This window comes from Anguilla rostrata, chromosome 18 (genome assembly GCF_018555375.3).
Source record: "Anguilla rostrata isolate EN2019 chromosome 18, ASM1855537v3, whole genome shotgun sequence".
Lineage (NCBI taxonomy): Eukaryota > Metazoa > Chordata > Actinopteri > Anguilliformes > Anguillidae > Anguilla > Anguilla rostrata.
Window position 1 is genome coordinate 21,287,645 of NC_057950.1, and position 14,667 is coordinate 21,302,311.

Genomic DNA, 14,667 nt, shown 5'->3' on the forward strand with positions numbered 1-14,667 from the left:
GCTGAATGGGTTGTCCTCGTCATCACATGTTCCTTTATTCTTCTTTTAAATATTAGGGACCTGAACAGATAAAAATACTTTCCTTGTTTTCTATGTGCTCCATACAGAAAACAATAAATAAATAAATAAAATCAAAAAAGCAAAAGGGATAAAATGAGTAAAACAACCAAATTCACTTTGTAGAAAAACAAGCCGTAATCTTTCTCATCGTTGCTAATAAGGTCAAATGGAGTCGTTGCTATTAATCCATCTGCGCAGTATTTAAACTGTAATTACTCTCGGATCCCAAATTACGAGCAAATACGTCTGCTTTCAAAACGGCTTTATACGCAACGGCTAGGGCTCAGGCATAACTGTGGCATCTTGGTTCTTGGAAGAATTTAAAATTTCAAAGGTAAATCTTTATTTTACTAAAGTCTTTCAGGAGCAGTGTTCTCCCTTCGTTTAGCCGTATTCGTGATTAGCTTCCGAGCGGAAACATTTAGACACCGTCACCGGGTTAGCCCCTCAGACAAGACGCAAACCCACTCTTATCTCGCGCCCACGTTCCTCTGCATGTGAACACAACAGGGAAATTGTCTTTTTGTTTGCACTCGTTTGTGTTTGTTTCATTTTGGCTGCGTGGCAGAAAATTTGAGTTGTTTGTTTTGAAGCGAAAGTTTGTTTTAAAGGGATATTCAGTCTCTGAGCTGTAATCGCTGCTCAGGGAAAAGGCTAGGACTTTCAGTGTGTCTCAGTTACGTGATTTTTGTGCTCACTTTGTTCTGCTTATGTAAATCCATAATAACTAAAACTCTATAAGAAATATTTTGAGGAGTACATCGACCAATGGACATTATTGTGTCAGCAGGGTTTGACTGTCATCTGGGCTGAAGAGGTCTCATTAGAGGATTCTTCTCCTGTAATTACATCAATTGCTGATTCAAGGGTTTTTAAGGGCTTTGAATGTATTTTTTCCCCCCCAAACATGGAGAAACGAATGTACAGTATTGTATGTAATACAAAGCCAGAAACAGAGGGAGTGATTTTCGTTAAAGGCCATTTCCCTTTCCTCAGGTACCAGCGCTTTGAGAAGGCTTTCCTGCTGGCGGTGGACATCGGGGCGAGGGACCTGTTCATGGTGAGGAGCGGCTGCAGCTGGCCACACGCGCCTTTCACAGACGGGCCCTCGCTCGCGCTTTGTGAAACAAGAGCCGGAGCGCCTCGCGCCCCTCGCTCGTTTCGGGAAATGGTGCGCCGCTCGCTTTTCTTTCCCGCTCTCGAGCACTCTTGAGCGCGGTTCGGCCCCGGGGTCGCGTCCGCGGCGCCGGGGCCTGTGCTGGGGGGCCGTGACAGGTGCAGCTTTGCTCACATACAGAAGCGGGTCTGCGGAGTAGAATGGGGCAAAGGGACAGTACTGGGGGGCGGAGGGGTGAGAGGGGGGTTCTCTTGTGGCCTCTTGTGGACTTTTCTTCTCTCTCTCTTTCAGTCTGATATCTGAACCTTGCTGGGCCCCCCTGCTCCATGCTCGCCCAACACCCTCCGTGTGTAGTTTCACGCCACCCCCTCGCCCCCCTCCTGCCCCCACCCCTGCACCTCTCCATCCCCCCTGCCCCCCCCCCTCCCCATTACTGAGGGCAATGGTTCCAATTCATTCCCCACTAAGTACCGCTGCTCACAACCCAATTGAAAAGGTGGGGCTGAGACTGTGGACCTTGAAAGAAGGGGGAGAGAGGCGGAGAGAGAGAGAGGGAGAGAGAGAGCGAGAGGAACCTGGTTTTGTCACTTGAGACATAAGAGAGAGAGGAAAAAGAAAGTGAGGAGAACCGGTGAAAGAAAAAAAGTGACAAATTATGAACGCTCCCACGGCCACTTTTAAGACTACAAAGAGAGCAGCGAGGGGGAGCTGAAGCCATTGACGTTTCACCTCGTCAGTCCCCCGACCCCCCCTCCCCATCCCACCCCCTTAATTAGCTACAGAAGTTAAATGAACCTGCCCGTTAGGAGAAACACGGAGAGTGCCAGGGGGTCAGTCCCTGCATGTGGCCCCTTGTTCTGTCAGATCTCGACCCCTCAGTGTCGTGCAGGGTTGGGGGGGGGACAAAACCAATAGTTTCTCCCCCGTAAGCCTCCCAGCATGTGCCTCTAACCCCCCCCCCCCCCCCCCCCCCCGTCCAGTACCATTGTTTTCAGAGAAACAATAGTGACCTAGGAAAGAGGTTTTTTGTTAAAGGAAACTCTTTGGTTCAAGAAGATGGGGGAGTGAGGGGTGGGGGGCAAGAGGGGAGGGGGGGTGCTCGTTTGCTGGAGTGTTTTGCATAATGATGATATTCTATAGCGCTAATTACCCTTTGATAGCAAGCAGATAATGTATCCAATTAGGTCATTCGTCAGCAATCACTGGCTGTGTGATGTGAGGTGTAATCAAATAAGAATTCCGATTGCTTAATGAGATTCTCGCTTTGTTCGTTAATGGGTCTGGTGTGCTCCTTATTCTCTTCATTAAGTTTAATGGAATATACATGTGTACTAGGAGCTGACACAATATTACAGATTAGACCAAACTATTAATTTTCACTGAGACAGACACGTGAGCCATTTGTTGTGTGAAGATTAGTCATTCATTCTTTTGGAAGGTTAAGTCCTACGTGTGCGTGTACGCGCCTGCGTTTGTGTGAGTACTTGTGTCCCCATATGTAGGCATACAGTGTGTCTTTAAAGACCATCTCCACTCAAAAACACGTTTATTATAAGGTTTTAAAATACATCTGGAGGGGTGTACATTAAATAAATGCGTACAGTAAAAGTACGTGCACACATGCATTCAGGTGTGTGCATGTGTGTATCTGCAAGTAGGTGTGTGTGTGCGTTTCTATGTGTTTCACTGTGTTTCTATGTTTGTGTGTGAGTTAATGTGTGTGCATGAGCATGTGTGTGCACGGCGTGTGTGTACCCCGAGACACAGGAACACTTTTGCAAGCTCCTCATATACACTCCAGCATGTCTGACATTTCTGTTGAATTCATTTTGAGGGAAACTGCATGTAATCCAAGCTGGCCTTTCTTTATTTTGTACACCCCCCTCCCCTCCATTAGTAGTGAAAAGCTGATTTTGGCCCTGATGTAGCCCTGGTTTTCACACGGATGTTGAGCCCTTAAAGCTCTTAAATAAATAAGATTAGCTCATATCCTGTGTCCGCGAATAAGAGGTATAATATCAGATGATGTGAAGCATTACTGCTATCCCCTCTTAGCCCTCTGGATCTGCCCCCCCACCCCCCCTCCGCATCGGCAGCTTTGGTCGTTATGTTTGCCCCAGCAGCCCTCACTGCCCTTCACCTTCATCTTCCTCATTTTCTGTTTTTCACCTTTACTTTTACTCATGCGTTCCTTCTTATGTTCCTTCTGTCTTCTGCCTCTTTTTTTGGGCCCTGGTGCCCTCTCAGGACCTGTGGTGCAGCCCTTCTTCGAGTAGCTCAGAGTACAGAAACAGGGTGACGTTGTGGGAACTCGTCCTAATTCAGCGGTGCACAACTCCAGTCCTAAAGGGCTGGTCCCCGTGATGGTTTTTGTTCCAACCAAATTACCTTAGTTTTAGTTTTTCCACAGCTCTGTGAACTATAAACTATGCTGGTTCACTCTTGTACTTGAGCATAGTAAAATCTGTGGGATACACTTACGGTCTGCAGCTGTAGCTGGTGCTCATACAAATGTCAGGTCAAGATTGAGCTAATGAAATGATTAAGAGCACAAAATGGAAACCGAAACGGTGCGGGGCTTGTTGTGCGCCCCTGGCGTAACTGAACACCTGTTGTCTTTGAGACCCGAGGTCTGTGCTAACTGCTAACGACCCGCTGTCCTTTGTGTGGCACAGGGTGTGGGAGTGCTGCTGTTCTGAGTGAAGGGGGGGGGAGTGGGGCAAGGGGCAAAGTGCAAAACTATATTGTCGTTCTTTGATCTCTTGATTTGTTTTGCTAACGCCTCCCTGAGTCTGTTCCACCGGGACTTCTGCCATCAAATTTCACTCCCCATGCAGGACGTGCTGGGTGACTGTGCAGGACATGTTCATTTCTGTTCAAACACATTCTGATTAAGTCTGGAAGTCGACTAACGCCAAGTCACAGCAGAAAGCGTGAGAGTGAGTGAGTCACTGAGCGAGTCAGTCATTCGGGGAGTCAGTCAGTCAGACGCTGTGAAATGGGACGGCACATGACATGAGACACTCCTCCTGGACAGGAGTGTTTCTTTTGAATCACTGCTCTTATTAGTCTGTTCACGACTAATTCCTAATGTAAAACGCTGCTCCTGTTCTTCCATCAAAAACACTCTATGTGGAGTATTACCGTTAGTCCTGTTGTGATCGAAGTTAGGCCTGATTTATGACTTGTTTAGCAACATACCCGTGCCCGTAATGCTTAGAATAAACAAAGCGCGTGGGTCTGCTGCTGAGTGCCGGAGCCAGGGACAGGCGCAGTGTAATGCCTGCAGTGTTCTCAGTGCGCTCTTAAGTTGTAATGAAACTGCGAGGGATTATTTCCACCATCAGGAGGGCTTGTGCGGTTTCTGTGAGGTGACAAAGATTCCCCCGTGCATTTCTGAGGCTTTTTAAATGTGCCGATGCAATCGCGGGTTGGAGGTCGGCGAGGTGGTGGACAGGGAAACGTGACTGAATTAAAGTTTGAAGCATTTCATCTGTGGCTGTCTGATGTCAACTTCAAACAGGTTATTTCATCTTTTTTTTCCTCCCCCGCAACAAAAAAATGGGCTATTGTCATTGGAGCCTAGATTCATTTTAGATTAAACTCTTATTTTGCTTTACCTTCAAAGGACATCCATTACGTAGCGCGAGATAAGGGGGAATTGGTGCTGGCTGAGGTGGCGAAGAAGAGGGCTAATGAAATCGATGCGGAATCCCTAACAACCGGACTGGGTAAGAGAATAAGATCCTAAGATGTATGAAAATAAATAAATAAATAGCCAACAGAAGAGGAAGTAAATGTGCCCTCTTTGAAACAAGCCAATAACGCACAGCTTAAACATGACTTGAGCTTTTGCATTGATTTGCCTGGGTTTGTGTTTCCAATATGAGAGAGAGGAGAAAGAATGAGAGCGAGAGAGACAGAGAGGGAGAGAGGGGCAGAGAGAGAGCGAGAGAGAGATGGAGAGAGAGGGAAAGAGCAGCGGGGGGCAGGGCGAGGGGGGGGGGGGGGGTTCTTCAAAAATCATCAAGGCTGTGAAAAGAAATCATTAATTTGCTTCACAACTTATCATTTAACATGCATACCTGATTGGGGCTTTGGACATGGCAAGTGCAGACTCTTTTAACACCACTGAGTAAACAGAATTGTACCGAACACTTAAGCTGGGCTTACTTAAAAGACCACACTAGGTGCCTTCTAAATTGCTGTTTTCAAGAAATAAGATATTTACTCACTTAACTGAATTAATTTATTTACTTTCTTATTTCTGAGTTGGTATGGGGCGTGTAACACGCTCTTTAAAAAGAGTACAACAGCAGAAGCTCAGTTTGAGTTCTGGTGTAAAGGGATTTGATGTTCTGCTGATACTTACTAGCTAGATGCCATTTCTTTTACATTTTCCTTTAAACAATTGCAGACACATCAACCCAAGGGAGACGTTTAGCTGGTGAGATTTATCTGTGTTGAAGCAACGAAAAGTGGGAGCGAGTCAAATGGATTTGTGTCAATGGATATGAATCTTTTATTATATGAATCATACCAGGAAACGACCTGCGCCAGGCACAGGGGCATTACATAGAAGGGCCTATCACTGACATTGATTCAGAGTGGCATGTAAAGCATGAATATTGCGCATTAATGTTCCGCACGCTGACAGCAGGACTGATCAGGGACACAAATCGCTAGCCGCTGTTACATTAATGCTGGTCTGATTTTGTCACTCAAATGCAGAATTCGATCAGAGAAGGGCGGAAGCAACGCGATCGCAAAACTGGGCATTCCGCTCTACAGCAGGGCGCGTCGTTTTTGTTTTAATATTCAGCGCGCGTAAGTTTGGCGGTTTGACGTGTTTGTTTTTGGAGGGTAGCCCACTCTCGTGTAGCGGACCGCGAGTGGCTGGCCTCTCTTCAGCGGTGTTGAGCGGAGGAGACAGCCCGATAGCTGCAATGAGAGAGAGAGAGAGAGCGGGAGCGCTCGGGGCAGGCGGAGGGCGAGCGAGAGAGCAGGGAGGGGAAGAAAGGGAGGCGTTTGACTCCTCACTCGGAGGTTAAAATCAGGAGGCGCTCCTGGGATGCCTTGGGTGTGATCTCCACTCGCGAGCCTCTTAATTACGTCCTTGATGATTTCCACAGCTCCCCCCCCCCCATTCACCTGGAGCAGCACCTATCCTTGGACTGGGGCACTGAGTGAGATGAGTGGGGTGGGGGGGGGACTGGCCTGCACTAGCCTGGGTCTGTTTGGGAGCACTTTATACATGTTAATGGTAGTTTAAATTTAGCAATTACATTTGATTGCCTTGGTAGTGCCGCGCGGAAGGATGGGCAGCAGCTTTTCTCCCCTAGGCTACTGTCCGCCTGACCCTGGCCTGCCTGTCCCGCATCACTGCCTCAGTGTTCAGATCAATAGGCCTTTACTGGCCGTAGCCGCTCGCCTGAACGAGGCTCGCAAATGTCGGCATAATCAGGAACCACACCTGACTGAGAGCACTTGAGAGGGAGGAGAAACCCCAGTGCATACATAGACAAGGAGAGTCAGCCTGCTTTGGCTTCTGGAAAAACAGGTGCTTTGTTTACACAGGCAACCTTAGTTGGATAGTTCACCATCAGTGTTTTTAAATATATATTTTTTCAAATTTAGAGTGCACTTTTAACTGGACCGGGAAGTTTTTGTGTATGATGAAGGATAGTTTAGATATTTAGACAAGTTTTTGATGACCTGTGGTTTTATACTATGCGTGTTGTCAAGCATTTTGGGGTTTGTTCTCCAAAGCAAGAAAATACACTTTTAGTACCTCCAATGCAGTTTGTACAGCAACATATTCAGGCTGTACGTATGAACTGTTTATTCACAATTACAAACGTAAATGTCAGTTTTTATGTTGAGCCAGTACTTCTTTCCTTGAGGGCAGCTGCCTCAGGTTGCATGAATCATAGAAAATAGTTATTCAAATTTTTTTTAGAAGAATAATCAGGTAATATACATAGCTACAACCCCTAGTGTCTATACAACCCATAGTGTTGCTGTGCGAGCTACCTTGCCGAAGTCTGAACAATTGATATAACCATCATATTGATATAAATTTGTACATGAAAACGATCATAACTGAGTTCTGTATTGCCTTGAATTTACACACACACACACACACACACACACAGATTCCTGACTGTGGGTCTTCTTGTACCTCTGGCTTATAAAAGCTGGTTTATGTCTGTCATGGTCTATGTTTTCCATTGTACATGATCATGTTAATTAATTGCATTCTGAAAGTGCTGCTTCTGGAAATTACATGCACCAGTATACCTGCATGTCAACATTCAGTAAGCTTCCAGGTGGTCTGTCAAAACCCAACAACACGCGCACACATACACACACGTGCTTTCCATACTTATGTGGGTACACACACATTAATTTATTCATTTATGCATACATGCAAACTGACTGGCTCTGTCCTTTCCCAATCTGACCTCATTATTGTGCTTATAAATGCTATGTAGGTTGTTCAACAGGGGAAATGACACATCAGAACTGTTTAGTTCATTTAAATTTTAATTTCAAGAAAATTAATTATAACAAATTGCACAGAATGCTTCGGAGTTTTTTGGCCCAATTCAATCCCATTTCAGAGCAGAACTAAAACGTGGTACTTTGCCCTCACAACAATCAGCTGGGAAGAATCTCGTTCTGCTTTAATTGTCTAATTAACCGAGAAGTCTTTTTCTTTCATTTTCAAATTGTGTGGGGCTTTTTTCCCTACCTTTTATTTAAAATGCAGGACCCCCTTGACAGTACCTGCGAGTGTATTTTCTGCTGGTCCTGTGTCAAGCATAAAGAGTACACCGAAACCCTTGTGGCCAGTCACTTTTAAATGACCAGCTGACAAGTGTGCTGATTGGAGTAGATACGCTATTGTTATGAGTTAAAGAGGAAAGATTGCGGGACGGAACCCTTCAGAGAACATTTACCCACAAGCCACTTCTGTGGCCTCTGCCTCACAATAGCAGAAATGGCTCCGGGGCTGTTCTATTGCAGTACTGTGTGTAGGAAAGATTTATCTCTCTGCTGTCCAAGATTTTCTCCCTATATCTCCCTTCTTCTTCTCAATAGAAAGTGTGTCAACTTCAACACATAGATTACATTACATTCATCTGGTGGATTCTCCTATCCAGAGCAGCTCGGAATGACTGCATTCACCTGAGTTATATGACGTGGCTAACAACACTCCCACACTAGCAAAAATATGTGAAACGTCACTGAAGTGCTAATTCAAGCGCTAACCATGAACGTATCATCCTGAATGCATGCGCATAACATCCACAGCAAGCTCGAAAAAGAACACAAAACTGCACAAAATGACCGTTATAACATGAATGAATGCGTAATACAGGAGTTCTGGGGTGGGGCGTGGAGTAATCTTTTGTTCGTCTGCAGCAGGGGAGCAGGAGTGGGGTACTGCACGTGACTCCACCGTGCCGGACAGACAGACGACCAGACGGAGGGACAGTCAGCTGGGACGGAAGACTCAGGTTCTCCCCGGGGAAGGGCGCGGCCGCGACCTGTCCCACACTCAATCTCAGGACAGCCTGTCGTCACGGTGAGCACTGCACCCACGTACGACTACACTAACCAAGAGCACCAGGACTGTATCTATCTGCGACTACACTAACCAAGAGCACCAGGACTGTATCTATCTGCGACTACACTAACCAAGAGCACCAGGACTGTATCTATCTGCGACTACACTAACCAAGAGCACCAGGACTGTATCTATCTGCAACTACACTAACCAAGAGCACCAGGACTGTATCCATCTGTGACTATACTAACCAAGAGCACCGGGACTGTATCTATCTGCGACTATACTAACCAAGAGTACCAGGACTGTATCTATCTGCAACTACACTAACCAAGAGCACCAGGACTGTATCTATCTGCGACTACACTAACCAAGAGCACCAGGACTGTATCTATCTGCGACTACACTAACCAAGAGCACCAGGACTGTATCTATCTGTGACTACACTAACCAAGAGTACTGGGACTGTATCTACCTGTGACTACACTAACCAAGAGTACTGGGACTGTATCCATCTGTGACAATACTAACCAAGAGTACTGGGACTGTATCTATCTGTGACTACACTAACCAAGAGTACTGGGACTGTATCCATCTGTGACAATACTAACCAAGAGTACTGGGACTGTATCCATCTGTGACAATACTAACCAAGAGTACTGGGACTGTATCTATCTGTGACTACACTAACCAAGAGTACTGGGACTGTATCTCATCTGTGACTAACTAACCAAGAGTACTGGGACTGTATCACTGTGATCACTAACCAAGAGTACTGGGACTGTATCCATCTGTGACAATACTAACCAAGAGTACTGGGACTGTATCTATCTGTGACTACACTAACCAAGAGTACTGGGACTGTATCTATCTGTGACTACACTAACCAAGAGTACTGGGACTGTATCTATCTGTGACTACACTAACCAAGAGTAATGGGACTGTATCTGTCTGTGACTACACTAACCAAGAGTACTGGGACTGTGTCTATCTGTGACTACACTAACCAAGAGTACCAGGACTGTATCTATCTGTGACTACATTAACCAAGAGTACTGCTACTGTGTCTATCTGTGACTACACTAACCAAGAGTACCAGGACTGTATCTATCTACGACTATTCTAACCTAGAGTACTGGGACTGTATGTCAGGTTAAGTACCTTGCTAAATGGTACAATGGGAATGGTCAAGTTGGGAATCGAACCCACAACCTTTGAGTTACAAGTGCTAGACTAGCTAAACTACCACCCTGTTGTCATACATATGTAAAGTATCCTTGCTTTCAATTTACTCAGTGTATAATTTTTGATATGGATAAACAGATCCTAATATGTGTAATTTTCAGTTTGATGTTTAGCTTTTTTTAAAAGATGACAACCTAAATGTATGTATGTATATGTATTGAAGTCTAAACATTTATTATACTGATCTGACAACATTTTGGGTTCCTTAAAAAAAAACATTTGTGGCACAGAACATGGAATAATTCCTCTGGCCCCTGTCTCTTGATTGGAGTAATCAAAGTCCTTATGCGAGCTCATTTCAAACATGAAGAGAGATGAGAAACAGTGTGACTAAACACCAGCCAAAATGAGCAGAAGCCTTGATCTGTCTCAGTTCAGAGGGGGTGGGGTTGTATAGTAACCCCCCACCCCCCACTAACACATTGAGTATTTATGTGGATTTGTATGTATTAGATAAAAAACAGTCTTGTTCTTTTATCCTTATAGGCTTTTCATGGTTGTTGACTGTACAACTGCCGGCTCTGCGGTGGCTACGTCTTCCACTAAGCCCCTGCGATCTATCTCAAATCCTCCCAGTATCGGCCAATTTAAACAGGCACGGCCCAAAGAGGATGGACGGACTTAAGCTCTTTTAGAACATAAAGTAAGAGGGTTACGGCAATTTGGCTGCCAAAAAAAACCCCCAGTCTACAGGTTCTCCCCGCGACAGGCCATATGTAAGAAAGCTGATCAAGATGCTTTAGGAAAGATAATGGCAGCTGAAAGAAAGACAATCCCCTACATACCACCCCCCCCCTCCGCTCCCCCCCCCTTCTCCTTTTTTATTTTATTTAACCAACCTAATCTGGTCTCAGAAGAAGTTTCATTGTTTCTTATGCTGAGCCAATAAGGCTTAGAGAGATGGAGAAGTAGCATTGTTTCAGCTGCGTGCTGGCTCATGCTAAGCGTCACCACGACGCTCATAAAGCCTTACTGTACGGGGACGGGGTAGAGGGGCTGGATTCTGGGAAACATCCCGATGTGTTCAGCTAGTGCCGCCTCTGCCCGTCTCCTGCACCCAGACCTGGGAACGGAGCGACATTCTCATTCACCAAACCGGCGCCGTTCCCCGGATAAGGGGATGGGGCGGGGGTGTTCACATTTACCAAACCCGCCCCCCCCCTGCCCCCCCACCAATAATGGGTCAATAATACACTGATGTTTGTCAATAACAGGATTTTACTTGCAAATGAATGATTCATTTGGCTTTTCATGTATAATTTGTTTTCAGTTTGAATCAGAAATTCCTATTGACACAGTGACTGTCATTTAAAGAAAATCGTGTTATAACTGATACAAATAACAAAAATGTAAATGGTTCAAATAATATAATTTCACAGAGAAAGCAACTGGAAAACCCAAAACCGTTTGTCCCTCTCATTAGGTCTACGCTCTCCTGTCATTCATATTTTCTCATTTTTTTCATTAAACAGTGTGTCATTTTTGGAAACCTGTAGTGAATAATCATAGGATGGTTCTACAATGCTTCTTTCCATCATTCTGAGTGAGGGAAAATTGAGAAGAGTTTGCTGCGTACAGTTGAATCATTGCATTTATTTGTATTTATATAGCACTTTTCCGCACGTGCTTTACGGTGCTTTAAACCACCACCAATGTGTAGCACCCACCTGGGTGATGCACGGCAGCCATTTTGCGCCAGAACGCTCACCACACATTAGTGAAAGTTAGCCAATTAAATCAGGGGATGCTTAGGTGGCAAGTTTGAGAGAGCCAGATTTGTAATTTAGCCAGGACACCGGGGAACCCCCTACTCTTTGCGAATAGTGTCATGGGATCTTTAATGACCACAGTGAGTCAGGACCTCGGTTTAACGTCTCATCCGAAAGACGGCATCTCCTACAGCACAGTGTCCCCATCACTGCACTGGGGCATTGGGGTTTAATGGTTTTTAAACTTTTAAACCTTGACAATCTATACTTGTCCCAAACTGTGATACCTGAGCCAACATTTGTGCAGTGTATCATTTTAAGATGGTATGTTGCTTTACATATTTTTGCTAAACAAATCTCTTATAGTCTCTATTGGACGATCACTTTGTTTTACCAGGAGAATACTAAAAGACCTGTAAAACATTATTAGGGTTCATTAGACTGAATTAGCGTTAACACATGCTATTTGAAAAAAGCAGTGTTTCAGTCTAGTTGCTTAAAGGATCCAGACTTATTTAGTGAGTTGTGCATTAGTGTTTCCTCAACATACATGCAACACATTCCTGAAGTAAACCCCCTATTATATGAGCTGTACTATGTAACATCCCTCAACATCCCTCTGTCCTTTGAGAAATATATTATGTTTTTTGTTGTTGGCATGTTTATTCCAGTCACTGTGGCAGAACGTAAGGTGTCTGGAATAGTTATAGTAGTTATGTTTATTTTTACACTCTAAGGTCCCAAGGTTGCACTCATATGTCATATTAAGAGAAACTTTTTGTCTCTTTGTTTGGCACTGGCGCTTGCTTTTGAATCACACAAAAAGAAGAGATGGGGATTGCCGTGCACTCTTTTACTCGTGTATGCGTTTTCATCTGTCTGGTATCAGAGCTGCTAGCCGAGGACAGCAGACCAGAGGGCTGGATGAGGTCTTCTCCGGAGCTATGGCCGGGGATGAAACCTGGGACTGGGCACAGGCAGGTGAGTGCGTGGGTAGCCATCTCTCTTCGTGACGCTAACCATTTGTAAAGTTGTCAGAAGGTGGAGTAGTGATGTATGCAGCTATGAATTTAACGTGTGTCGAGTGAATGGACTTTCAAACCGATTCAACGAAACGTCTCCAAAACCTACCGTTTTCATTAACCTATCCCTAACCCTAATTTGAGCCCTAAACCCTAATTGAAACCTCTGATTATTCATTTCAAATTGATGAAAAACAAAGTCAAGTTCATGAATTCAATAATATAAATGCAAAATAGTATGTTTGAGGTCATTAAAAAAAAGTTTTCCCTGAAGAAATATGCATATATTCTACATCTTCTTATGGTTATAGGTACCCATGCTACTAGTGAAAATTTTTGGCTCATCCAAAATCATAAACAAACCCATGGCCTAACCCATGTCCTGTTACGGTTATGATGCGTTACATTTGTAGCGACTGTCCCCTATATCATCCCGTCCAGGAAAGTGCTTGTAATCTCCACAGTGAAGGTGGGCCTGCTACCCAATGTGTAAGAGCTCATGTTTGTATCAGTAACAGAGAAGAGTGTGTAGATATGAATTAACTTTCAGGATTATATTGCGCATATTCCCACCTATTTCTAATATCATTTAATCGATGCTACCGAACATCTGGGGGATTTACATTTCTAGAGGGGTTTTCCACAGTATTCCCTAAGCGTACTCGCTCCCTTATCACACAAGCGCAGCTTTATACTCTCGTGTGAGGGAAGGTGTTCACTTATTGATGGTAATTAAAAATTGAGAAACTAATGTCTTTTTTTATTTTGTTTTTTTTTATTTATAAAGAATTTAACATCGATGCCAGCGAGGATCAGGTAATAAACTGCTTTTTTTTAAAAAAATTTAAACAACTGTAAATGCATAACCTACTACTACTGCTACGGCTACTACTACTACTACTCTACTACTACCATTGCGTCCTGTGCCTTGTGCTTCAGGCCACGTTGCGAAAACATCAATGTCAATTAACGTCTAATCAATACAGACATCATTTACACTTCTTTTGTTTCAGGTGACTGACGATCCCCGAACACTCAAAGTTGTCCATTTTGGTTTGGTTTGAACAACCACTTGCCTTTTCGTTTTCAGAATGTTGGCTAACGTTTTAAAAATAACATTGAACACTTTTAGTTTTATGTTATGATGGTTTGCCGCAAAACATATTATTTGAATATAAATATTGTAAAAATAAATGCTCGAGCGTTCGATGAGAAGTGAAACGGTAATAGTTTAGCTTATATCTGTTTGGGGCAATATAATGCCAAGTGCGCATGCCAAACTGTCTTACCCGTGGGCATTTGTCAGACTATATAAAAGCTACGGAATTAATAAACCTATCCTGTTTTAATGAATAGGCTACAACTAAATCGTACATTATTTAACAAGACAATTATATTACCCGACTGTAGCGTTTTTATGATTCTAGGCAATGTTTTCTACTTTTATCGAAATTTCTGTTTGCAAAAATCATGCATAATAAAGATATTTTTCAATGCAATCTTCAGTTCTTCTTTTTTTGTTTGTTTTCATTAGTGTTGTATTTGTATGGTCGTGCAGTCATTTGAATGTGAAACATTTGTGTAGGCTGCACCAATGTTAATGTAAGGAGATCGTTTCCCCCAAGAACATGAAATTATGTGTTCAGCACAAATATTCTTTTCATAGGCTACTTTAATACCTATTTTGTAAAAATGATTTAAATGATCGCATGCTTTATGTTAAAATGCGTCATTCTGCCGGCAAGGCCCACAACTGAATAGCCTACATGTACCCCATTCAATATTTAGCGGGTTGACACCTAGTTATTATTTGCAGTGACGCTGTATAGAGACTAATATTTTTTTTTTGTTGCTTTCAGCTTCTATGAGATTATGGGGTGAGAGTTATTCGCTAAAGAAACGTACGCGCGCCTTTTAAGAACTGGAGCCGTTTTCCTGAAC

The 14,667-nt window shown here is 43.9% G+C and overlaps 1 protein-coding gene across 2 annotated transcripts in view; it reads left to right on the plus strand.

The window, feature by feature from the left end:
* wdpcp (WD repeat containing planar cell polarity effector) overlaps window positions 1-14,225 on the plus strand; it is a 56,772-nt gene extending 42,547 nt beyond the window's left edge. Inside the window, exons 14-19 of one of the 2 annotated variants that reach the window (XM_064318222.1) lie at window positions 1,057-1,120; window positions 4,806-4,908; window positions 8,606-8,768; window positions 12,594-12,685; window positions 13,514-13,542; window positions 13,740-14,225. In XM_064318222.1, coding sequence (XP_064174292.1) covers window positions 1,057-1,120; window positions 4,806-4,908; window positions 8,606-8,768; window positions 12,594-12,685; window positions 13,514-13,542; window positions 13,740-13,790 — 502 coding nt within the window. In that variant the 3' untranslated portion in view covers window positions 13,791-14,225. The remainder of the gene's footprint in view (window positions 1-1,056; window positions 1,121-4,805; window positions 4,909-8,605; window positions 8,769-12,593; window positions 12,686-13,513; window positions 13,543-13,739) is intronic. The other variant, XM_064318223.1, reaches the window with a different exon arrangement.
* Window positions 14,226-14,667: the final 442 nt, after the last annotated feature.